At 42.6% G+C, this 27,024-nt stretch overlaps 1 protein-coding gene across 2 annotated transcripts in view; it reads right to left on the minus strand.

Annotated features, from left to right (window-relative positions):
* LOC131889338 (uncharacterized) overlaps positions 1-27,024 on the minus strand; it is a 68,962-nt gene that overhangs the window by 6,812 nt on the left and 35,126 nt on the right. For both annotated transcript variants that reach the window (XM_059238424.1, XM_059238425.1), the window contains exons 4-9: positions 24,443-24,537; positions 11,415-11,684; positions 9,514-9,637; positions 8,374-8,524; positions 3,697-3,928; positions 2,168-2,418 (exon numbers count right to left, since the gene is read on the minus strand). In XM_059238424.1, the coding sequence (XP_059094407.1) occupies positions 2,168-2,418; positions 3,697-3,928; positions 8,374-8,524; positions 9,514-9,637; positions 11,415-11,684; positions 24,443-24,537 (1,123 nt within the window). The remainder of the gene's footprint in view (positions 1-2,167; positions 2,419-3,696; positions 3,929-8,373; positions 8,525-9,513; positions 9,638-11,414; positions 11,685-24,442; positions 24,538-27,024) is intronic.

The raw sequence follows: 27,024 nt of genomic DNA on the forward strand, positions 1-27,024 counted from the left end.
TGAACCCCTGGGTTGGCGCTAATACGCCTGTAAACAGGAACGCAGGAGCCCGTATTCATAAAATCTGTCACTAACTTGACATGATCTGCCCAGAAGCAGGCAAACAACACTCACGATGCACGTTTCCAAGCCGGCTTCCTCGCTTCCACACAGCATTCTAGAAATGGCAACCGAATTCCAAAGTGGACACAAATAGCTACTTCATCTGGGATTTTTTTTTTTTTACGAAAGTTGGAATCTCGAGTCTAGACTTTCAGACCGACGAAAGTCATTTGGATTTATAGGTATTTGGAGGTTGGGCACTATGGAGCTAAGGGGCTAATGAATAACATGAATAAACAAACTTTTCCGCGCTCACAATTTGGACTCTAACTTTGGGTCTCTTTTCGTTTATCTGCAATCTTTATTCGGCCCTTGCCAAATATGGATCAGAAAAACGTCTCGCATCCAACACTTTCCCTGCCAAATGGCCCGAAACCTTTCCTCTTGATGAACACTTTCATTTTAGAAATAGACTGAAATGTGTATGATAGCCAAACAAATATGTAGATTTAGAGTATAAGTTGTGCCAGTGCTTCCTGCCTTTTGCCAACTACGTATTTTGTACGTTTGAATCAATTAGAACACGGATAAGATCTTTCAAATGTTTTTGACGCTTTTTCTGTTATTTTCTGGTTTAATACAAAGATCCCACTTTTCCATTTGCATGATGGGACCAAAATAAATTTAAGAATATGAAATTCATATATTATCAGCTTCATTTCTTGGCCTTTCTACTTGACAACTTTGCCTCGCTCATGTTAAAGCTAATCGTATGTGCTGATTGGAACGGACTCAGCATTACATTGGTTCAATGAATAGGCGAATTGGATACACAAGGAAAATATCCCCTATAACCTGTCTCAAATTGTTAGAGCCCAATCTGGGTGCTTGCCACGGCACATTAAAAGCCGTGTTTTGAAGGATGGTATTAGAATTAAGAATTAATTACTGATTTACATCAATATGGGTGTGAATCATATTTCCTCGTCATACCATCCAATCCCGAGATAAATGATCGCCAATTTCTGGGTGATAAGTATTCAAAGAATTAAGATTGCTCCGTCGTATATCTTTCAGAAATTTAGAGCCCAATTTCAGAAGAATTAAATTTATCACTCATAACAAGCATTCTTTTGGCCGTCGTCAGTAAACAAAATGATCATGTTCGCCTCCGTTTGCGTCCATTCTGGGTTCTTGCCCAAGAACGAGCAAACCCCCACCACCAATTTATAGCATATTTGAATTTTCCATTTGCAAAACCATCCACTTCCTTCATCGTCAGCGGTCCCAGAATGGCTTGTTTCAATCACATTCTCTTGCAAAAATTCAATAAGCTGTGAAAATTTAATTAGACACTTTTTGAGTGGGCTTTGGCATCATGTTTCCATTCCTTCTGTGCCTCCCCTGGACCACTCAACTCTTTCGCCAGAGCGTTTTATAGTCGGTACACATACGTACACAGTAGAGCTCCATTGCTTCTAGCGAGTGTTAAAACAAACCACTAGAACGACATTCCAGTTCATTTCGTGAAGAATGTTCTCATTTCGATAATAACGAAATGACCCGTAAGAGATGGAATCCATTTACATCCAACTCACTTCCTCGATCTGCATTCGTCAAATCCTTTTTTGGGGCGTCATCCAACGCTTTGACTTTCGAGGATGGATTGGCCCGTTGTTAGATTATGTATGTACAGTGTAGCAGTGCGTGGCCGCTAACTCTCTTTTGGTGTGAGGTATTTATCACGTCTTGGCTGTATAACAACCAACCCGAAACGGCCAAGTCCGAGTAGTCGAACATGGCAAATGCGTACATAAATCAAACGAAACAAAGACCATTCATGGAAAGTTGGAACACGCCAGAGTTGGCGCTTAGTTATGGTTCGCTTAAAGTGCTCTTTACCCAATTCTGCCTCATCTTTACCCTCCTATTCCCCAAGCCTCTCAGGCGCATACTAGCATTTGCCCATGGAGGTCAACGACCAACAAGACGCATCATGATATGAGGGACATTTTGTTTTTCAAATCGATGGGTTTGAATCTACGGATTTGGTCTGATAAAAGCCGTGCCTCGTCGAATAAATAAATCATAATTCAACGGTAAGTACAAAAATATTCTAACTTACCATTGGCTCGGGACAGCAAGTAAAACGGATTGGGTCTAAAGTTGTTCAACATAGCAAAATCCTTGAAGTAATAAGCCCTGGCCACGAAGAGAGCCACGTTGATGATGATGATAAAGACCAGAGTGAAGAAGAGGAACTGCTTGTTGTTTCGGATGTACATCATGGAGAATTGATGCGGAAGACAATCCTTCAGTCGTTGGGTAAAAGGTCTTGGCTTAGGAGGTTTCGGAGGTACCAGCCACTTCCCAATGCTAGCAAGGATTGTAATAACATGAATCAATGCGAAATGGAGGAAGGTACTTGCGTCGGTGCATCAGATAGTAATACCATCAACCACAATAGAGACCATTTTTTTCTTGTTTCGAATGAAATCAGAACTATAGCTTCAGTAGAAAAATCTCGTCGTGGGCTTAGAACTCTATATACTTGGCTACAAACTCGTCTTGGCCTTCAAAGAATAAACCGATATGTGAAATAAAAATGTCCAATATCTTGGGGTGCAAATGGTCTCTTGTGATCTGAATTTTTGGTGACAGCAGTTATTGGCTGCAGTAGAGCAGAGTAGAATAGGGAAGATCCTCATTGCTTGGCGCAAGCAACGCCCATTCTGATCGCCCACACAGAGCGACTTACGACTTTGTAGCGCACAAAAATGGTATGCCAGACATCCAACCGATAAGGTTGTCAAATTTACGATAATTCTCTTCTATCCGACAAAATGATTGGCTATACTCTAACTGAGACCAAGCCAAGGGTAATTTTTAGAATGATTTTGCCAGGTAACTCCTGTGTGGACTAGATCTTAAATTCCGAGCGTGTTTCTTTATGAGATTGAAACGGGAATCAAATGCGTCTTTCCTTCTTTACTTTTTGTTTTGCTAAAAAATTATCTTCCTCACTTTGCGCCAACCGTTGTTGCCAGGAGTACTTTTTAACACTTCATTATACATATTTTCGACCCAAAAGTCATTAGCTGCATCAGTTTTTGATGTCTTTCTAAGGTGGAGACGTGACCTTTGCCTCTGAGCAGAACTGTTTCAGTTAAAATTAGGGATATATTGCCCGGCTCTACATATGACCCATTCTACATTATTTCATGACCATATACAAATGAATGTGGTCTTGGTTGTCTTTGCTATCAAGATCCTGCCGTGGAATTCGATTATTTTGTGATGGCTGAGTCTCAAAATTCAAATGTGTTATAAAGGGCGTCAAACCCGACTCAAATTCCGAGTCCATTTCAAATAAAACGAATCCGAGTGGAATCGTCATAAAACTAAATAGTCTCATTATTCCGAGTCAGTCAGCTCGCCAGTCTGCCTTCTAGCTAAGCCCTTGTTAATGTGTTTCAACCATACATTTTCAACCAGAACTAACGTGAACTTCCATTTCGGCCACAAGTGTTAAAACGCTTATGCCAGGGGCATCATCGTACTACATACGTATTTGTACGTATGTACGCACAGTATAACGTCCATATCTGGTGTTCAAAGCCGTACTTAGAGTTCGAGACCAATCAGGAAACTCACTTAATGGATAGATTTTCTAGCAGGCCGTCGTGCTTGGACAACTCGGCCTTGAGGTCCTCCACCGTGATCCCATGGGTCTCCATGGCAGCTTCGCCCGCTGCCAGACCTGCTGCATCCTCGTAGAGAGCCTGTGCCAAATCCTCGATCTCCTTTTCGTCGAATCGCATCCCGTTCTCCTCCATGCAAGCTTTCATGACCTCGCGGAGGTCGGATTGCTGGATCAGTCCATCATCTGGGGGAGAAAAATCCAAAATGAATGGCTGCTCTTCACATACATACTCGTATGTACTCCTACATACATACATTCGAAACCGAGAACAATTAGAAATCGTAAATCTGAGAGTGTGACAGCTATTAGGGGAGGTACAAGTGCGAAGTCTGAACCTTTTTCATGTTTTCTTTGAAGGCATCAGTGGCACTGTATATGAATGACACTTGTGACACACCGAATCTATTTCATGGATGTAGGAAGGTTTGAGCAAAACTAATGATGCTTTGCAAAGAATGATCAGTAAAGGTCCACATTCGAGCTTCACTCTGATTGGCTAGGACATAGTCCCACATNAAACCGAGAACAATTAGAAATCGTAAATCTGAGAGTGTGACAGCTATTAGGGGAGGTACAAGTGCGAAGTCTGAACCTTTTTCATGTTTTCTTTGACGGCATCAGTGGCACTGTATATGAATGACACTTGTGACACACCGAATCTATTTCATGGATGTAGGTAGGTCTGGGTAGATATGATCGCTTCGCTCGTGAAGATCACCAAGTTCTCACTTTCCTCACATTAGTTATTATTTGTGATTTTTTTACCTAATAATCAAAATAACCAAAATCTGGTCCTCCCCTAACCGGTGAAGCGTTGGATCAATCTGGCACATGTTGATGGGCTCAAGATGGCGACGAGGGCGGTCAAAGCAATTAATCTGAGAGCCAACAAGGTTTGAGCAAAACTAAGGATGCTTTGCAAAGAATTATCCGTAAAGGTCCGCATTCGAGCTTCACTCTGATTGGCTAGGACATGGTCCCACATTTTGTCATTAAACATTTTTGTCCAAAATTGCGATGCATGTTAGATAAATTACACTGTTATTGAAAAATCTTTACAGGCAAAGAGATTGTGATTACTTAGCAATTGTGAGTCAATTCTTAAACCAGAGTCTAATACAAAAAAATTTAGTTTCATGTCAAGGGTAAAAAAAACCCTTATCATTAAGAGCCTTTTTGAATAAGACTTGCCATGTATAAGTGAGTGCAGGGAAATACAAAGCAAGGGGCCGAGAGTATTAATGAGGCTCATTAGAAAGGATCTTTAAATTATGCATTATTAAATCAATTAATTTGGATTGAAAAGTGATAAAAGTTAGAATTATGGCGAGTAAAGCGAGTACTTTTATCTAGAACCCCATTCATTCAAAAGGTTCATTGTGTCAGAACTGTCATTTATGTACCACTGGCGTCCTCAAATTGTCTTAGGGAATTTGAACACAAGATATCAGACCTGTGTGGCAACGGTTTGCTTTGGTTTGATGTGTGGGCTTTGCATTGTGCATTATGCTTCAATTGGTCACAGATTATAGTGAATGATGCTTAATGACAACCAAAATGATTTTGGTCAGATTGTTGTTTGCCTTTGACGTTTCCACGTACTGGGGTATGCAAGGAAGAACTTGAACATCATCATGGTCTGTGGTTGGTGGTTGGGAGAAGGGTAACAAAGAGAGAGAGAGAGAGAGACTTTCAGTCTCTGAATGAGGTTTTTCCAACACAAAAATTATCCGACTCGACCGCAGAACCAAGATTTGTCTCATTAAAGCGTCATCATGTGCAATGAAACAAAGCCAAATCGCGCTTCCTTATTCCTCCGTCGATTGGCTAGTTGTGGGGACTGGGGAGGAAGCCAAACCATCATTGTTCTTGAGCCTCTAACTGACCGAATAACTAACTCGCTCACTGACTGACTGACTGACTAAATGGCTGACTAACTGACTGACTAACTGACTGACTAACTGACTGACCCCCTCCCATTTACACATTTACGGTACGCAGATGCGAATCCGAGCAAATGGATAGCAGAATAAATAGGCGAGGCGTCGTCTTTAATGGCAGTCCATTTTGAGGTCAGAGGGCGCCATAAAGATGACTCGTTTTCCTACCACTTGCACTCTCATCACTACCACTACTACTACACTTTGGATTCTCCTTCTTCTGAATGGGCGACTTTCGTCGTTAGGTTAGGGGTCGTCGCCATTACCAATTAGAATTGCGGGGACACTCATCAACATATGGACCAAACTGACAAAGAGAGTCTGATAACTGCGTGAAAATAGAAGGAGTCTGAGGACCATTGAAAGGAGGCAATGTGACCGGTGTTACGTGTTTCTCGGTCTCCAACCAATGCTCCAAGCAATTGCCTGCTTAAAACTCCCATTTCAATACTGTAGACGTGCTACTTTCAGACTCTCATGTGGGTGTACGCAACAAGTGCTCAAGGTTTCTAGAGATTGGAGGTGTTGGATGAATGTTCACAAAATACATGACTTTGAATGTCTGGTCAATTTCTACTCCCGTCAAAACAACATCATCGAGATTAAGAGACAGGCACAGAAAAACGCCTAGTGTGACTTCTAATTCGGATGAGATGATTATCAAACTGTCTAAAAAGCTGAACGATCAGAAGCAGAGTCTTTTTGTCAATTCATGGGGGCAAAAGCCTCAATCAAGTCGGGTAGGCTCAAGCTCATTATCTCGATTACAAATTGCCTTCAATTAAGCGGGATATCATAAAAACCATCGTCATCAAGCTTCCCCAGTTCATTAGTCATTTTGCCACTATGCAGGGCATTCTAGAAGTGGAATTGGGCATTCTAAAATGTTAGCTTTATTTTAGAACATCTTGTGAGTCGTGAACTTGTTCATTTTATCAGTAACTAAAAAAATATACATGATCGTTACCCAATCGTCCAATCGTCATATCAAACATACTATGTGTGTTAAAGAACAGGTTTACTTTGAAATCGGAAAGCTACAATTTCAAGTCCAATGACAACGAGGTCCTCACACTCGTAAAATAAGTATGTTTTTGCTCCTCAACGAGTTATAAAAAATACATGTATTGCCCTGGCCAAGGACTTATAGAAATATGGACTGAACGGCTTTCCATCCATTTAAACCTACTTCGAATCCGATCAGTTCTGAGTTCCATTTCATGATATACTTACGAATTGAGAAATTTACGTAGATCGTTGCGATTAAAGACAAACCAATGTGAAGTGGTTTCTTCCAAAGTCACATCGTTAAAAGCTTTTGAAGTTGAAAACGTGGAGGAGGCAAAAAAGTCAAAATTTAGGCATCCATTCCTACATAACTTTGACTTCCTCTCCTGAGTTCCCTCAGGCTGATTTTGGGCCCCAAATTTGGCCAAGTTTATCCATTTGGCTGGATTTTTTGATCATATAAGATGCTACGAGTAGTTTTGGATAAGATAAATGGTTTAGGCGAAACAAAATTTTCTTTTGCATTGTAGGTCCATATCTCTACAAGTCCGTTTCCTAACAAAGGAAACTAACCAAATAAATTACTCAGCCAGGAGGCTGTATTTGAGCTCAGGAGGTCTTATTTCCCCTTCTCATATTAGTGAGTACAACAAACCCGGATCAATTCCGAGTCAAAAGAGTGCTGAAACGTTATTTGTAGGATCCTTGGCTCTTACGCACAAATGTACTCCTAAGTATGGATTATTTCTTTGCCTGCGAAATAACCTCAAAAATCTTTCAAATCGACACACGTTGCTGTTAATCCGATTTGTTCACGGTCGATTGCAGATTAGCACTTGATAGATTAATCACAACTCGTATTCGGTTGTGCGATTAGATCGTGCACTTTTTTGGAGCCCCCTTAGATTTCTTTGATGATCTAACTTGAGTTGATCCAAGAGGAGGTGGTTATCCATTAATTCACACGCTTGAACGGATCCGCCCTCCCCCTGTTTGTTCGCTTGGTGGGTCGCTTACCGGGGTTATTTGCTAAGTTGGCAAAAACAAAATCAATGATAAATCTTTCTCCCCACCAGTGTTATAAATACCTCGAACCCATCTGTATCAGGTACAGAAGGATATGAGAGGAAGAAGATCCGAGGGCTTTGAGGCCTCCTTCGACTACTTGATCGATCCATCTTTCCATTGAACCGTTCAAGCATGGTCGGAATTTGCAACGATGAGGTTGGTCGATAGATAGTACATAGATAGATAGATGGATAGTTGGATAGTTAGATGGATGGATGGTTGGATAAATGGATCGGAGCTGTATAGTGGTTCATGATAAGGTATGCTCGCAGTAAATCATCTCGATAACCACCGTATAATTATGTTTTGATTCAGTAAACAAATTGATCTCTAATCCTTATCGAGGAATGCTAAATCTCACCACGTCACTCATGGCCTTAAACAGGGAGTTGAGGATGAAGAAAGATCACTCATGAGTTCCGAAATAGATGCGCCGGATAACATGTGTTAATGGCCTACAGTAAGTAGTGAATCTAGCTTTGGCACATGGCCAATTATGGTGAAAATCAAACCGCAGAAGGGGTGACCAAAGGCACGCTTCTTCAATGAGAACCAATGAAAGTGGCTGCTCTCTCGACACACAAAGACACCCGATAAATAGTAAGCGCTCACCGTCCAGGTCATAGACTTTGAAGAGGAACACGAGCTTCTCATCGGAGCTCTGGCCCGCAAATTGGTGCATGGTGTCGATGAACTCGGCCATGGACACGGTGCCATTGCCATCACGGTCAAAAATGCGAAAGGCACGTTCCACAAAGAAGGGCTAGAAAAGGAAAGAGATTTTACATGCATGTATTGGGTAATGTGTGGTGTCGAATTTGAGATTTGTCGTTCAGGGCATTGATTTGAGGCATATAACCCAACAACGGCGAAGGAAGACATCCATTTTTGAAATCGCGACGAAATGGAGCGTACTTCCAATTCAGAAGGACAAGCAGAAGTCTAAGAAAGGGGCTGTTAAAATCAGATTCCACATAACTTGAGGCCAAAAAAATCAGTGTGAGATGACAGATGATGGGGGAAGTTTTTCCGTGGATGGGGAGGACGAAAAATTGCACATATTCTTTCCTTCCCTCGCACATGGATGTTGTAGTAAATGTTTTGGAGGGGCTCAGCGTCAAAATTGGACCTTCTGTAACGATTGTAGCTCAAGTTTTGCAGGAAAAAAGCAGACAAATTTCGTGCCTTGGATTTGATTGTAAAAAGGCGACGTCAATGACGAAAAACCCGCCAGGGATTTATTCCTCATAATCCCTGAGCATAAGTGGCTCTTCAAAACCTCCGTGGGATGTTTCGATGACTTTTTCGAGGCCCGCCCCAATAATCTTGTGGAGTTGATGATCTTCAGGACTTAGGATTTGGAATACTTCTCCATCCAACTACATACATGCTCTAGTATGCTCTGAACTACCCCAGAGACCAACGGATAATGCTCAACGAGAACCCCAGGGATCGAGTTGCAGGCCATATGCAAGAGTCATTAATGAATTCGACTAATTAAACCAACAAGCCCCAGGGTTAGGGCAATGAGGGCAGGCCAACCAACTATGCTCAACCAATCAGGACCCAAAAGTGGATCTATTAACCACCTGTTTGAGAATTCCATCAGATCATCATAATTTTGGGGTCGGAGTACAAAGGGAAGCGACGGACGTGCTTCAAATGGCCTTTCCCCATTTGCAGTCCTCCCCAAAATACGGGGGGGGGGGGTTACAGAACAATGAATGGGATGTAAATTAGATGGGTACTTACATTTTTGGAGGGCACAATCTTCTTGAACTCGGACAGAGTGAATTCCTCCTTGTCTTTTGCGAGATTCTCTCTGAACACTTTCTCCAAATGTTTCAGGTTTTCTTCGGTCAACTCTGAAAGGTGTCTGAAAAAGAGAGCAATTTGCGTCTAACAATGCATTCCTCCAAGTTTTCAGATTAGGAACGATATTTGCTTTTCAATTCACTTTTGGTGGACTGTGGAAGGTTCAGGATGAGCATTCAATGTAGTATAAACTGAACAGGGGCCTATTAAAGTACGACTCTCTCATTAGTTATTCCTGAAAGTTTAGCCTCTGTCAATATGGCAGGCCTCAGGGTCAGGGACCAGACAATTGAAGGGCGAGGCTGATGTATTTTTTGGTAATTTTCAGCTTGAATACTCATTTTTTGCCCTATCAAGGACCTTCCTCTCCTCTCTCTCTCTCTCACACACACACACACACATAATCACATCCACTCTCTTTCTTTGTATGTACAATAACTCATGGCTGAAGACTTCATTATTTGATGAAAGATCAAGATGAAGTGAATTCTAAATCAAATCGGACTCTGAGTCAGTGTGTCCAATGGGCTTCATGGGACGTATGGGAATGATTCAATTCCTGCTCGATGGACTGACGAGGAACTCCTACTGAGCTGAGCACCTCTCAAACCCTCAAACTCTCAAGACAACGACGACCAAAGTCTCGCTCGGTATTTGCGTGCGTGTGTGTGTGTAGGATCGGTGCACCGATATTGGTTTTTAGTTGCCACATCATCAGAATGAGGATTAATCAAAACAAGTCAAGCTCGAACAATGGGAATCAATCGGATCACGGGGGCCCTTTCTTTCCGTCAATCGCGCTTGACTTGTTCCTTCCGGGGAGGCAATGGTTCTTTACATGGTTTCAATCAAAATCGCATTCTTCCCATTTCTGCCGGGACATGTTCATGCGAGGTCGTCCTAGAGGATTTGGTGACTAATAAAATGGCTTCAAAAAAGGGAATATTGTTGTAAACCACCCGCCCGCCTCCCCCCCCTTCTTACTGTCTGTGTCAAAGAATTGGTCGTACTTTGGTTGGGGAAGATAAGGGAGTATATTGTTAGCGAGGAATAAGGAAAATTCTCTCCGTCTCCGATTGAAGTTGGCGTCTTAATCTGGGGAACTATCTAAGACCACAAAGATCTGGCCCCTAAATCTCGCTCGATCTCTTGCTAACCAGGACGGTCTGGAAGTCTAGACCCCTTGAGGCCATTCCTGCCGCGGAATTCCATATCTTTTCATATGAGATCAGAGTTTATGAAGGTATCGATGGGCGAGTATCCGAATGGTACACTATAAAAGCAATATACTCAGCCATGAATCCAAAATTGACCATAGCCCGAAATTAGACTTTACGGTCCAGAGCGTGAAATTCTCGGGTAGGATTCAAACTGACAATTAGCACGTGATCATTCCAGGCAACCGGGGCTATTTCAACCCATTGTTGTTGTTGTTGTTGTTGCTGTTGTTCTTATTGCTATTGGGTTCGTTATCCGATATAAAAAAGCCGGTAGATGTCCAAGTCCCTGGGATAAATGAGACCAATCCTATTCCCCAAGCGTACGTACATCTACCAACCGCCAATTTGATCGCCTACACAAGGGCGAACCGGCCATTCCCTCGCTTTAAAATTTGTCGTGATTGTGATATCGACCATTAGGACCAGATAAAGATCCAGTCAGGCCACTACTAGGGTCGTCCATGCTCCATCCTACCCGTTGGGGATATGAACACCACACACTCGGTGGTTGGTTGGAGTGTCTAAATTCGTGGTAGTAGCGTGTTAACTGTCCACAGCAATGGAGGAGAAGCGGGCGGAAATGCTCGAGATCATATACATGTGGGGGTTGATGCTCACCTTGGGTTGGTGATCGTGAGGATGAAGTTCATCATCTCCTCAACCGAGACCACCCCATCCCGGTTCTTATCGGCCAAACGCAGGATCTTCCCTGGCACGCCTCGACTCGAAATGATGCGATGAAACGTCTCCGGGCGAATGGGATCATCCTGACAGATGAGGTAGGCGATGGCTTCCAGAAGTTCCACGATGTCCATCCGTTCCTCACTCGACGAGCTGCCATAGTACTCGGGGTTCGAGGGATCCGACACCGTGTTCGAAGTTTCTTGTCTGGAAAAGATCGTAAAAAAACGCATATTAGCACATTCGTGTACTTTGCTGCAATACTTGTGCATATGAACAATGCGTTTGTTGCCTAGGATTGGCTAATTCGACTCAGTCAAGTCGCTGGTGGCTCAAAGAAACGGGAATTAAAGCAAAAGGTGCCAGGACTCAAAGTTAGTCGTTTAGCATGCATGGATGCATTCGGCATTGGTACAAGAAGGTCAGGCGGGTTTGTGCTTAGTCAAGACACGATTTAATTATGCATGTCGATGGCGTGACTCATCAATCAATATCAATTGACCTTACAGCTCTTGAGAGTTGGTATCGTTCAATGATTAATACAGCGCCTACTGGAATTCGCTAGAGCCCAGCAAATGGATGGGCCCGTCTCTAAATAGGCATGTTTTGCTACCCGTATCTGCCAAACCAAGGGTTCAAAGTACAGGCTAGCCAGGTACGAGTACATTCATTACACATGCTTGTTCGCACATACAGTACATATAGGCCGTATCTCCACCAGTTATGGTACGCCGTGTCGAAAAAGGGCACGGAAAAAACCGTTTCGAGGAGGCTTGAGCCCGTTCTTTCCATTCATAGATTTCTCCTGACAAAAACAGATTTGACAGGTCCAATGATCAGATGATGCCTTCTGGGCGAAACTCCGACTGAATGAGGAGCACCTATGTGGGTACCTATGTACTACCGTACGTAGGAGAAGAAAGAGATCGTCGACGAGCCACGTTTGAATAATTTGAAGTGCTAGCCGGTGTCTCTTTCTGCTGCCATCATGATGATCTTTGGCTGAGAATAAAAAAAAAAAAAAACAAGAGCAAGAAGAAGATGAGGAGAAGGCATAGGGAATATGATGAAGATGTTGGGCGAACTCCATCTAGCTTGACTGAAATGAGATGCAAACGGTAAAGTATGCGAGTGAATAGACAATGGCTATTGGTGGTGGTGGTGGTGGTGTATCGTCGAGCTTGCAAGCTTGCAAGCTTGCACAACGAAATCGGACCTAGTTTCTGACTCTCCTCCCCTCTCATTCAGGTTACGAGAAGAAGTGGTATCTTCATTTCCTCGATTCGAATGAGAGTTTGAGCTTCAAGGGCAAAAGGCATAGACTTGATCTTCTGCTCCGTCTGCCCCTTCTGCCTCCATAATAGGAATCTCGTTGAGGAGGGTCATTATTGGATTGGCAAATTCTAGAGATCAATGCAGATGATTACCAGAATGTATTCAAATTGGTGTGTAATTCGTCGAATCTTATCTTCCGGATGGTCTTTACTACCGTGTAATCATGTAAGTACTCTTCAAGAAGCATCGAAACCATCCACTTGAAGTGGTTTTAACTCATAATGAAAGAATTTTCCTTGGTACCAAGGACGAAAGGACGAAAGGACGGATGGATGGATGGATAGATGGATAGATAGATGGACGGACGGACGGACGAACGAACGGACGGAAGACGATGGGATCAATGCATTAAAACCCCCAATGAGGAGTTGGGAAATGAAGAAAAATATCGCTTGAATTTATGGTTATCGTCATTATCATCAACTCCTAATCAGGATTTGAAGAAGACCTAATAAACTGGACCGCGATTCGTGAAAAAAGGAAAGAGAGAGAGAGAGAGAGGGGAGGAAGGAGGGAGAAAGATCCGATAAGAAATAAGGATGCATGATGGCTTTCGGCCTTTCAAATATTCAAAGTATTGCCGACACCTTGCATCAAAGAGAAGCGAATGCTGACGACCATGGTCACTCCATCTTAAACGTCCGTATGCGGGTAATAAATGGTCCCCTCCCTCGGTCCCCAACAATACGATAAGCCGTGGGCAATTACATTTGAATTATGATGTCCCTTCGTTGAACTTGAACGATGTCTGCACCTCATTACAGAACATGCCACCATCACCACATACTACATACTTGATATCGGCACAGCTCGACCATATCAAAGAAGGCATCCGTTTAGCAAGCACAAGTCAGCGTGGGACTGACTCTGTTCCTTGTCTATCTAACCGGTGCCAACTGTATCAACCATTGACAGTTGGCACTAGGGTCAATTTCTGACAGAATGAGATCGCATTTGAGCGATGTAATTTTAGACTGGCCCAAACTAACCGATATCTCCTCCTTCTCTTCCTTCCTCGGTGTCGTTTTTTGATGAGGATGATTATTGTAAAGATATTTTGGGTTGGCTGTCATAAATCATTGAACACATCATGTGTTCCTCGCTAACTTGGTCCAAATCATAAATAATCTCTTGCATTTTGAGAGGGCAATCGCAATCTCCTTATCCCTGCCAAAGCTCAGAAATTCTGTCCGGTCGTTTGAAGAGGCAATTTGCACCAATTTTGATCCACTGCAAAGCATGCAGCAGAAAACCTCTTTCATCGAAGGCTACGTGGAACTCAGGCACCATTGTTTCATTGTTTTCCTCTCATACGAAAAGAGCTCTTTTCAAACCCAACGTTCAATTGTCGATCTTATTGCTCTTGAGCAAAAAATGAATGGCCACGCTCGCACATACACACACAAAAAAACGTCAAGAATTGAGACATTTCCCATAAGCTTTCAGCGAGCCAGGTGATATGCAAATGCAGAAGACGCATAGGTTTATTCCCATGGAGAATGCCCATCCATCTTGTTTTGGTCATTGGTTGAGGGGCCAATATGAAGAGAGGACGACGGCGAAGCCTCACACGTCAAGTAAGTGAATACACTCACCATATCACAAAGCATAAAGACCCAATAGTAAAGACAAACATTTGAACTTGGAAACATTGGGCTCTGACATAACGCGAGTTGTTATCCTCCCAACGACGAAGATCAACTTGGAGTCATGTCGTTCGTAATGACAGCGTATTGTAGAAATTGGACTGACGTTGATGTTTCCATAATGAGGATAATGACCTTTTGTCTTTTCACCACTTTGTTGGAACAATTGACCGAGTTTCTTAGACTATTTGATGGATGTCAAATGGGCCCTTCTTGGGTCTTGAAGAACATTTGAGCCAATTGTCTGTCTTTTGGAAGTGGCTAAATATTTTTTGATGCCAACATTCGCCAGCTTTCTTCTGGTTTCGAGCAATTTCACTTTTAACGACTCTCATCAACTTGAGATGCTTGTGCACTTTTCCTACCATGGCGTATCTTTCGATGTCTCATGGACAATCAATTCATTGAAATAGCCGCAATAAGATAGCAAGCCACTCGAGACCCAAAGAACCACGTACATACATCAGGTGTCATTCGTCTTCACACATGCAAAGAACATCCAATTGAACGAGCGAACCCAATGCCATCGCAATTGAGATCCAGGATAACGCTCATCATGTATTATTGTGCGTCGTGTTACACTGGAAGCGCGAGCTAATGAACATTGAAATACGGAATGGTCGTAAGCACAAATCACCGATGTGTCGTTTTATGGCTACTTTCCTAAGCGAGTGAGGAAGTCACATCAAGAGGGAATGGCAAGAAATTGCGTGTCCCTTTAACGGCCATCGCCCTACTCCTTACTTTCAGACACGGTCTGTGGGCACAGCAGATTATTGTACTTGTGTGCTGGCTGTCCACATTACTGTACGTATGTTCGAGTACTACCGGTGAGTTGACTCATGTTTACGCTAAGGGGTGGAGAGCAAGCCAATTTTAACTGCGAGAAGTAAGACCTGTCCCTCCTCCTTCTCGTACGGTAGGTGAATGAATGCAGTTTCTGAGATGAAAGTAATAGCATCCTTTTGCACTCGGACTGCTCCTCGGCCAATCTCTAAAGTGTCAGTTTCAGAGCATTCATGTCAGGTTCTCTCGAATGCATCAAGCAACAACTCAAACTCAGGGGGAGCTCGTTCACTTCGTCGTACGTACGGTGGGTTCGAATCCAATTGTCTACATATATACTACATGGTGCAGGCGCTGTTGACGCCCTTCGATGGGTTCGAACTCAAAGGGATCAGGTTGAAGATAGAGTGCGTCTCCCCTGATCTTTCTTGAGCTCTTATCCTCATGACTTGAAAAAGAAATCGTGGCACAACTCACGAATCAATCTTAATGAAAAAGGTGGTGGGATGGATGGTGTGACATGGATCACAAAGACCGTCTCACAACGGCCGCACTGCATTATTGTGGGCTCTAATCATTGGGACCAATAAATTGCACCTCCGTTTACGACCGAATGACTTCATGTGTTGGGTCTGACCGATAAACAAGTACGTACTTTCAATGCATCGATCAGAACGAAGATCTGACTCGCCGGTTGAAGTCGAGATCCCTCACAGGGGATGCATTAACCATAAGTTTAAAGCAACATTGATGAAGAAATCATGGCTCGACCGTCTTTGATTGGGATGAAGTTCCTCGAAGAATACATGTCCAATGTCAATAGAGTGCCAAGCCGTATGGTGTCAAGTTTGGCACTTCAAAACAGATGTTTGAAACAGCCAGGAAGACCTCTTAATCTCCTTCCATGTCTTTCTTGCCTATAGAGGAGGATAATCAATCCTCGACAAAGGGATTCGCGTACATGTTGTTCCATTCATGTCTTCTTTAAAACTGAAATTGGCCAAAGAGTCCTCAAATCGACAGGGTTTCTTTCGATCCCAATCTCAATCTCACCATTGTGCGCAAGTATATTCTCGTGCCTCGCTCTTGGACGTGCGTGTATTTGAGATCCTTTATTGGTACAATCGATGCCATCGAAGCCTCGGTGAAAAATGAAGATGAGGAGGAGGAGAAGGTCGAAAGAGGAAGTTACTCGATCGAGGAATTGAGATGTTTAGACATTGTCGAGATGCCAATCGCCATCCCTTCTTTGAGCTCGCACAATGGAAGGGCAAGTCAAACCACTTCAGGAGAAGGCTATTACTATTAGTGAGTGGAAGAAAATTGTCCTGCCTCTTTAGAACGGTGCCAAAAACGGCCGTCGTTCAGCACAATTTAGCAAAACTGACTGGAAAAAGAACAATGCCAACCAGTAACTCATGGCTTTGTTTCTCGACTCGTTCGCTTCCTCGCTCTCTCTATAGGTACAGATGTACCTCGACTAGTTACACACGTAGGTACAACACACAGTGTCGTTTGAATGTAGCACACTACACAGCTATGAATCGATTCTTCTGAAAGTGGAATCGTCAAGCATACTGTACATGTATTTGCCATGGCCTGAAAGGATCATCAAGAAATGCCATGCCAAACCATTGTTTAAAGAAGATCTGCCCACAATTCTTTCTACTTGTTTTCATAATGGTTCTTGCTCGAGCCCCATCTTTGTGGCTCTTTTTGCTTCAACCTCAATCGAGCTCATTCCAACCTTTTTTCCCTCACTGCCCTGGAATTGGTACGACAAGTACTCTAAAGTTCGAGTAGATTTACGAACAGCAGAAGCGATGGAAGTGGAAAGTGCGGCATATCTTGTCTTCATGTTTTTATTGGCTCTGTCATGGAGAGTGAAATGGAAACCCACCTTTTTGCTCGATTGAGTGACATCAATCTCATCTCAAGTTCCACACTCCAACCATAGACATATAAGTGTGAGAAGTCAATCTGTTGACACTGCAAAGCAGAGTTGGTTCTTTGGCTCTCACCGGACAACTTTTGTGTCTGTGACAAACCAGGGAACCAGCCGGAGTGGATTCACAAAGTGCAAAGTGAGACGCCATTTCACTGGCAATAAACAAAGGCCCAAAATGGATCTTAAAGGGGAAGAACACGCAGTCGAAGACTGACTAATAAAGGATGCATGTTCAATACCTGCTGAGGACCACTTCTACTGCATGCTACAAGGACACTGGTTTGACATTCATGATACCTAACTTCGGGCCAACGACAAGGTCGACGATCCGATTCGCGCTTGAAAAAAAAGATGGATGGGCCCAATGACACATCTTTTTAGGCGGTGGTGTTTATAGTGTCACTTTTAAGTGCTCCGGTTGTGAATCGGTCATCATCAGCAATCTGCCTGCATTCGAGGTCTCCGGTCGCTTGAACGAGCTCCTCCCAAAATCAATTGAGTTGAGATCTACCTAAAATACGAGACAACCACGGAAAACGCAGAATGACGTAATTTGAAGGCAGAATTTTGGGCGTTGATCTTCCTTGGCCAACCTCATTAACCGGCTCAGGCAATATGGCGTAGGCCCAATTTCATTCATTCATTCGTTCTGATCGACGGAAATCATCCTGCATTGGATTGAAACCTCAAGATTGCACACCACCTCAAAAAAAATGAAGAAGAAAATGGATCCAAACCGGCGAGTACTTTTTTCCGTGTCTAGATGAAATAACACCTCAAGCCTCTATCTAGTCACGGAGCCATATACTGCTCACGTGTAACCGTGTGTGTTTCAGTTTTAAGGACTACACCAGAAACGTGTACTGGAATTTGTAAGAATGCCCTCGAGAACTTCTATGTGTGCTAAAGATATCCATTAAGGTTATTAGGTACTGGTCTTGGACGGATGAACGAAAAGTGCCCAGTTCTGCTGGATGTACTGTGAAGTTGCGGTAGAAAAAGAGAGCTGGAGCCTACTAATCAAAGCCTTTTTGACTTGAAATTAAAACTTTTCGACGCCCCTACTAATGTTTTCCTTCATTTTTTTTTTCGCTGGGGTTCACCTTCAAGCATCTTTCTCTTTCTCCCAGTTTCCACCACTCATTACTTTGTTCTGGTTGGGCCTGGTCTCGGCATTGCCAATTCATAATTATGCGCCTTAAGAGGCTCAAACTCGTCAACGAGTGCTTGAAGGGGCTGAGGAGTGTCATTAGGCGGCACAAAATCATTAGTAGATATCGTCAGAATCGGCAGACACGGATTGCCGTGGTTGGTATTTTGTGGGGGCTTGTCGTTTCGGCTCCCTGAAGGGCGCAAGGTCGTAATCTGTTACCACCGAATTATCCTATTTCCATCCTTGTCAGACACCTTCGACGGATGCAAGTGGGTGTTGACGAGGCATGCGATATGAACGGAGGCATAATGGCCCCTATGCGATTTGCATAGCCTTGACTACGTAGTTAGAAACGAAGCCCGAGATACATCAAAAACCATTGAGAATCTAGACATTGAGATCGAGACTAGACGGCTAAATGGGTCGCCTGTTGATAAATTACCCAATGACACAAAGTCTCCTCTGGAAAAGGGTTCAATTTAATCTGTTTTGGTAACGCCATCCTTAATGCCTAGTGGTGTCCAAGGGCCTTCAATCCTTATCTTGGACACTCTAGAATCCATGTTGGCTTTAGAAACAAAGCAACACAAGTGGCAGTTAGCATTACCAACAAATGCAATAAAACCGAGCCTTCCGGTGTTTTCTAGTGAATCCGGTTGGCGTTAAGGTTGAAGTCGTGACTCTGGCCAAGCAAGAAGCTCCATTCACCCATGAGTACATAGTGTGCATACATTCAACAAACTGTATTCACGGACTGTACTTATGAACGTATGTACACTGTGCTGAGGCTTAGGAGGGAGGAATGGATCTTAATGTTCAAGAGTCAGCGGAATCGTCATGCTAGGGAAATGTTCCCCTACTTAAGTCCCCAGACTAGTGAAGAAAATGAAATCGTGACCATCTAAGAGGCCTCAAAGCTTACTGTCCTGATTAACCTTTTGACATTTGGCTTCCCTATCCTCTAGCTGGTCCATCATTGCCTTGGAGCTCCCAGAATGTTCTCGGGGTGAGCCATTTGAACAAAAGTCCAGCCATTATTGGTTTCCGTGCCCATGAGTACAAGGTTCATCGTGTCCTTGTGTAATGAATGGTGGTATTTTTAATTGAGATTTGGTTTTTTGAAGAGGCAGAGATTTGAGAAGCGAAAAGTTCGACAAAGTGGAAGCCTCAATACTTTAGTTATGAAATCGACTAAATGACAGGTTCAAAACCATTTTGGCGAGGTTGGCACAACTCGCGTGGGAATATTCATAATTCAGAGAATTTAGTTCATAAAATGCGACAAAAGAATGAGTTCAATGGAAAATGCAAGCGTTTAATCAATTCCTTTAGTAAGTCTTGTACGACCCTACGGACCAACAATGGAAAACCACCCTGGTAAACAAAATTGCAAACGTTCAAACCCCCTCAGTAAACTTTAGATCCAACGCTGAATAACACGAAAAATAGTGCGACGGTTAGTTCATTGTCGAAACAAAAATGCCTGCTTTCATTACCAATTTCATTACAAAACTGTAACAATATTTAAATTTCAGTATTGCTAGTTAGATATATTGCGTTAAATTACCAAATTGTTTGCTACAGGAATATGCCTAAAAATCACACATTATGATTGTGAATATGTGAGGAAAAATGTCTCGAAATGACAAGCGATTTTGTCTTCACGTTTTCTGGCCGGTAATGACATTCTGCCGTACACAGAGCATAACCTTATGAGATTACCGCTAATGACTCCATGGTAAGCGATCCGCATCAAAATTACGATAATAGGGATACCTCTCGACTAATAGATCCATCCATACCTGCACCCTGAATGGCTAAGCAGTTTTGATTTTTTGACGGGCTTTGTCACAAAATTACACAGATATGAGTGACAAGACCCTAGATAATAAGTCGTGTTCATCTCAGGTTTTTTTACTAATACGATGTGCATCTTTGAACTAACACTGCAGTTTTCAATAAAATCAAAATAAAATCTCGGAAGTAACAACCGGTTATCAATATTTGCCAAAAAAGGTTGTTTGCTCTCAGAGGATCATGGGTCCGAGGTCGAGGAAGGTCATCGCTACAATATAACACGGACTGTTGGCTCATTTCTTGACTCCAGCTCGGCAAATAAGTTGACAAGTCTTTTCAGAACCATGAACATCAAATCAGATGAGACAGAACTTGTTCTTTGCGTTAGTGTTGAGGTGACCTCAGTAAACTTTGATTTGATTGGCCAGTACCGTTAATTCTGCATTTTAGAATTTTAGTTTTTGAGAATACACAAGCGACAATGCGCGGTACTTGGCAAAATGTGTTGTCTGGCATTCGAATCGCTCACTTGGATAGAGACTGGTATTGGAGTCATTGGACACTCAATCCACAGGCAATATTCTAGTTGAAAGATCGGCAACGATTGGTTGACTGGTCATGGCTGATGGAGATAGAATCCAACGAGAAAGACAATTCGAGATCGGTTGACAGTCTTGGAAGAAGACCCCCGGATCATCATCATCAACAACAACGACAATATCAAGGTGACATCCGGACGTGTGCCAAAGGAGCCATATCAAGGCACTGAGCAACAACCATCATAGTGAATTGGTCACGGCTTTTCGCATCTCACATAACACTCTTGTATGTTTTATCGTGACAGTTGTCGGGCCGTATGATTTATGGACTTGATGTAGGTACGCGTAACTCGATAGTCTTTGTTTTCAATTGCGGTAGGATTTGTCACTTTGACTTTACTTAGTCAAACTCGTTATGGTACTCGAAGTCTTGATAAAAGAATTTCATCTCCAGCTTTAACCTTGTATCCCTTAATTTCTTCATTTGATCGGGTTGAAAAGTGGTGCAGAAGTGCATTGTGATGCAGGAAAAAAGTCATGACAACATTAGATTACTCAGGTGTGCCAAAGAGGAAGTAATGGACTGACGGAATGCCTGTCTGTCTGTTTGTCTGTCTCTCTGCCTGACTTACTCTGCCGAGTAACTTACCAACCAAGCCAACAATCAGACTAAGCCAGACTAATTTCAACTATTGATGATTGCCTAATTATGAAGGTGATACTTAGACCTAGCCGCAATTGGTTAAGTCTTGACATTGCGTTGAAGTACAACCAGCAAAACACCTTCAAGAGGTTCTCATTAAAGATGGACCGCAGCTACATGGTTGGATTTTTTTCCATTTACTGTTACTCATTAGTCATTACGAATTCAGCGGAAATGTCATTGCTTTATGGAGTTTCGTTTGTATTTCAAGGGGATCCGAGTACATGGACAACTCTTATCACTCTTATATATTCCCTTCATGCATATGGCACTTTGTACATGTGATATTAAATTAATCCAAATATTCTCAATGCAACTAACTGTCGCAATATACATAGCAAGCCAATCAAGTGGTCTGACTGGTTAGGTAGACATCAATATTAGTGGCCTCAATCGTTGACTGAATACTTTTACTCCCAGCGTTCAAGTCACCGTGAGAAGAACGATTCCGGTTGAAAGCTCTATCAACTAAGCAGAGATTTCATCCCACACATTTGAACTCGCTCCTTATTTTCTCAAGATCAAGAGATACGTGTTTTGAGACAATTGGTGGTGACAAATTCTCCATCACCTATCAAATCATTCACACTTCCTTGCACTGATGAAGATGATAATGATGATGATGACGCCGTTCAGACCGTCAACGACCTCACGATTCAATCAAGGTAGACAGACTGACAATACATGTATTCCAATTCTACTACTGCTGGTTGTCGCCCACTAAGGTAGACAGATGATCGCTTCGAGGAGTGGTCGCCAAGAGATCCGGAGTCCCGGCCATTTTATCCAAGGTGTGCAAACAAGTGCCGTGATTAAGATATAGCTCATCACGATCATCAAGAAGAAAGATAACGCGACGAGACATCATTTGTCACTCAAAACTGCACCAGTCTACCAAGGAGGAGGGAAATGAACCTGATATAGGGCTGTTCATTGATACATAGTTGCGATATTGCTCAGGTTCTCGTCTCTTGTTTGATTGGTAAACTCTATCTACCTCCCTTTCCATGAAAACTCAGATCACTCGAGTCGATCAGCTCATCATTTCCGTTCATGTGCTTCCCGTTTTTTGTGTGTCCAATTTCAACAAATTAGATTTTTGGTAAATGAGGAAACAAGACCTACCTACGTACCTTGTCCTAACCGGTTGACTGGGGTATGTGTAGTTGATACGATTTTAAATGAAATGCCATCAAACCGTGCTCAGTTAACTACTGACAGTATTCAAGGCTAGCTTGCATTCTATGATCCAGAGGCGCTAAAATTCAAGCCCTAAAAGAAACTCGAATGTCATGGTAGACATTTGCTTCTGACCGAAATTGGGCTAGATTATGGTCAATTTTCTTAAACATTATCTGCAGCCACTTCAAACAATTTGCATGTTGTTGTGAAATGACTTAACGCTGGGTTATTTTGAAAAATCATTATTTGTATACTTCTTTCTCTTCCTCGAGATTCTGAAACAAAGAAAACTCATGATAGTGGAAACCCTGGAGAACAAGCAATTTCATTGAATTCCTCACGACTCGACTAAATTTAGCCCAACGTGTTCAGTTTCTTCACCCAATTATCGATTGTGTCAAGTTGACTGAGCACATTATTATGGAGCAAGGAATCTTTTGGGAGTGATCTCTTTCAAGTGGCCTAAATAAAGAGGGATATCAAGAATTGAATGATGTACTGTGGACCAGAAGGAGAATTACATAAAGTAATGCCTGTCTTTGCCATTCGAATCAAAAGTTGTTATCCCAGTGGTCTTGAGTTTTGAAATTGGAAGAGGAAATTGAACCAGGTTATCTACGTATAGTCATTTCAGTGACCTAGCCGACTCAATCCATGTGGCCTCTAAGAATTTGTAGAATATGGTCTTAATGACGAATGTGATCAGCCAATTCCCGACACACAAGCTTGAAGTAGGCGTCATTTGATCAAAAGTATATAATGATAAAAAGGTCCCAAACGTTCAGACTGGTCCTTTAAGTTGTCTAAATATGGGCAAAATCGACCTCCTAACCTCAAGCAGTTGGCAGAAAAATGACCCGACTGGAATTTCAGAACGGATTCAAAGAATTCAGATACTCAAGAACTCAGAGCCCTAACAACCCTCGCTTGTACCGACAGTTCGATCAGCAATGTGTGTTGGTTGTTTGCTCCGTACATTTGGTGATCTTTCAGAGAGTCCACGAGGTGTTATTCCCCGTTTAAAATTTGGGAAATCTGAGCAAAATGAGGAAATAACTGCTGTGCTTTTTGGTTTCCTGAAATCGAAGATGGTCTGGTTCTCTCAATCTTTCCATCAGACGTCCATACGTCCATGTCCATTCCTCAGAATTTGGCCCAAAAATTCCGCATGTCACATTTTAACGGAAGCACTCTCTTTAAATGGAGCACTTAAATACACATTTCAAGAGTGCACACAATTTCAGAGGAGCCAACGTACTACAAGTAGGTGGTACCAAGGGGGTACGTTATTGGTTTGCTGGACTTGAAAATGTTTTCAAGGATAAGAATTTCATCAAGCGACGGGCTCCGAGTCCGCCAAGCTAACCGTCACTACATCGTATTGGCGCAATACGGCAAGATATGGAAAGTTATTGCATGATTTATTTTGTCCAATTATGCCCCTACTTGCATTTATATCCAATTTATTTACATTGAAGCTGCACTACTGGCATCCGAGGTATCTTACACTCTCTCGAGTATAGGAGGAGCGCGGAATGTCGATTAGAAGGCGATCTTTAGGTTGGTTGTAGCAAATCACGGCAGCAGGTGTGTGTGATGGTGTGTGTACCATCAGACGCAATAACAACAAGGCTGTAAAGAGGGCTGGCTGGCATGGTGCATGTCTCAAAAGTGTCTAATTAAATAATTACCGCCATACGGGAAAGTGCAAAGTTGTTCGCTTCCTTTGGTTTAGATTTATTTTTGGACAACATGCAAGATAATGGTTGGTTGGTTGGTTAGTTCTTGGCACTCCGAGTTAAGCGAAGAATAGATCATTTACCCCCAACCGTGTTTCCCTCAACTTGAGGCATCCTAATGAAATGAAGTGACTTACCTTGTGTTCTGTTTGAGGATCGTGATCCAGCTCTCTTGGCTGATTTGCCCCTTGCCCTCCTTGTCGAAGAGTTTGAAGAAATGGAAGGCAAAGTCCTGGAAAAAAATCAAAGACAAAAACTGCATGAAATTGTCTGACACACACTTTCCCTCCCTCAGAGGATCGAAACCACAAAAAGGGCCCTGAGTTTTTACTACGCATGTTCACGATGATTAGGAGTTGATCTTTTTCGTCATTGACTGGTTGATAACGCCTTGACACGCTTGAAGTTGACCTGAATGCTGGAAATAACTTGAGTCTGCTGATTTTGACTTCCTGTGCTATGTTCCTTTTTTTGACCATGGTCTATTGTGTATTTTTTCAATAAAACGAAACCAGATTTATGTGGCTCTGACGAGGAAAAAACTTATGAGTCTCTTCCTTGTGTGTGCGCTAGGGAGTGTCATGCATGTTTCTGAGTCATTAGAGACAATACTAAATACATTAGTCATCGCCGCTATTTCACTTGATGCCAGCGGCCACCCTTAACCGCATAAAAAAACCTCCCAAAAAATGTGAATGGCATGTCATTTACGTCTAATAAGCAGGGTCACTTGACATATTCTCCGGCGTACTCATTATTCATTTTTGATTTGAAATATCTAGAAACGCTTCAAGCGACAAGTCATTAAAGCTACTGGATGGAAAATTCAGTTCTAGCTAATGTCTTTCTGTTAGAGGGACATTTCAACCGGTCAGCTACGGGTGTTTTCTGGTGGGAAAATTGAAAATGTACGGGTGACCATGAATTGGATTAAAGATCTGAATGATAGCACCAAATTGAAGCTACCTCTAAAGGCAATAACGTATTGAAACTTCGATAAGGGGGGAAGGTTGGCTGTTGGTTGTTGGTTGTTGGAAGTTCCCTTTGATTTTTTTTCAAACATCGTTAAAAAGAATTTGCTCCCTATTCAAGGATTCAATTTTTTGGTGGAAACACAATGATCAATCATCGATGTCTTTCCGCCTCTTGAATTTATCAAGCTCACTTTTTTCGTGCTTCTTCCCCGTGGCTGGCTCAACCACCAGGTATGTAGTACGTATGCTCGCAGAGGGCCCTCAAACTGGCGCTCTAGTTGTGTTCTGTACTCGTGTAGCAGATCCACTCTTGACTTTGGTGGGAAGGCTCAGACGAAATAACCAGAGAAGCGAAAGAAAACTGAGAAGAATGGAGGAGAAAAATGGCTGGAAGCAATATTTTGAAGCTAATTCTAGGCGACGAGGACGAAAAAACGCCAAAAAGGAGAACCACTCGCAGAGCCCCCACCCCACAGTTAAGCGTGAATTTGCAACGGTTTCTTTGGGACAGGATTAGACCACGATTGCAGTACTGTAGGTACTTCAGTCAAGTCCAGGAAGATAAGTAGATACACACACACACAAACACACTCATGGAAGAATACTCGGGCTGAATTTTGGCCTTGACAAGTACGTACACTACTGCTTTCATCGCGTTGAAGCATAAGTTCAATCTAAAACCAAATGTATGCGAACATGACTGCAAAACCCAGCACATTAGTGCATGCGTGAAGGAGAATTGTTGCTTGATTACAACGAATCCATCTGGTGATTTGGATTCGTTTCTGGAATTTTGCGCCAAATGATGCACCGTCTCCTCGCATTTGGAGGCTCTTCAGCATTCCATTAATGCACATTAATTTCGGTGGTTGATCCAACTAAATAAGGTAGGCTCAGGCCCAGGCCTAGGCTGGGCCCAACCACTCACTGACTCGTCCCTGAGTTTGATCAGGTTGCATCGGACAAAAGTTCGATATCATCTTCAAGTCATTTCCCTATTCGCTTCTTTCGAGACAAAGGGCCCTAACTAACCCTTCTTATTAAGTTGACCATGGTCTTGGTATGATCATTGCTCACCAACAGAACGGACGAAAGGATGAACAACAACAGCTGAACTGAAGTGGTTTGGAGCAACCTGAACAAGCTAAACTAGCTCTTAACATTCTGCAAATAGTTTGGCAATCACTTAATGTGCAGAATGTAGAGAAGAAAAAAGAATTGACGGATCATTTTCTAGCTATAAGGTATTTTAAATAGCAACGGTTCGAGTGATTCGTGGCTCAGCATAATATCCCAGGTCCATGTCCTCTTGATTGGTAGTCATCGCAACCATGTCTATACGTGGTCTTTTTTTGCTTCCCAATTCTCAATTTTTGTATCTATTATCTATTGTTCAAGTGGGAGTCGGAGTCGAAGTGGACCCCGCCAATCTCCAAAAAATATGTCATTTCCATTTCTGCCGTTGTCAATCATGCCACAATTATTAGCTTGAGCCGCACACGACATGATTATTTCATTATCAGACTTCCGCCCTCTTCGTCTTGGAAAGGAATCACAAAATTCAGAATGGTATTGAACTTCCCCGCCCACCTCGGCTACTGCCAATCACATCAATGACAAGGAGATGGGAAATTATTACAATTATCATTTAAAACTGGTTCCAGATTCTGGACACTGCACTTCAAATTGTGTCACACAAATATGCATTCCGTATGGCTTGGTGTTATTTTGTGTCCAGTCTCAAA

Source organism: Tigriopus californicus, chromosome 10, assembly GCF_007210705.1.
Source record: "Tigriopus californicus strain San Diego chromosome 10, Tcal_SD_v2.1, whole genome shotgun sequence".
In the NCBI taxonomy this organism is placed as follows: domain Eukaryota; kingdom Metazoa; phylum Arthropoda; class Copepoda; order Harpacticoida; family Harpacticidae; genus Tigriopus; species Tigriopus californicus.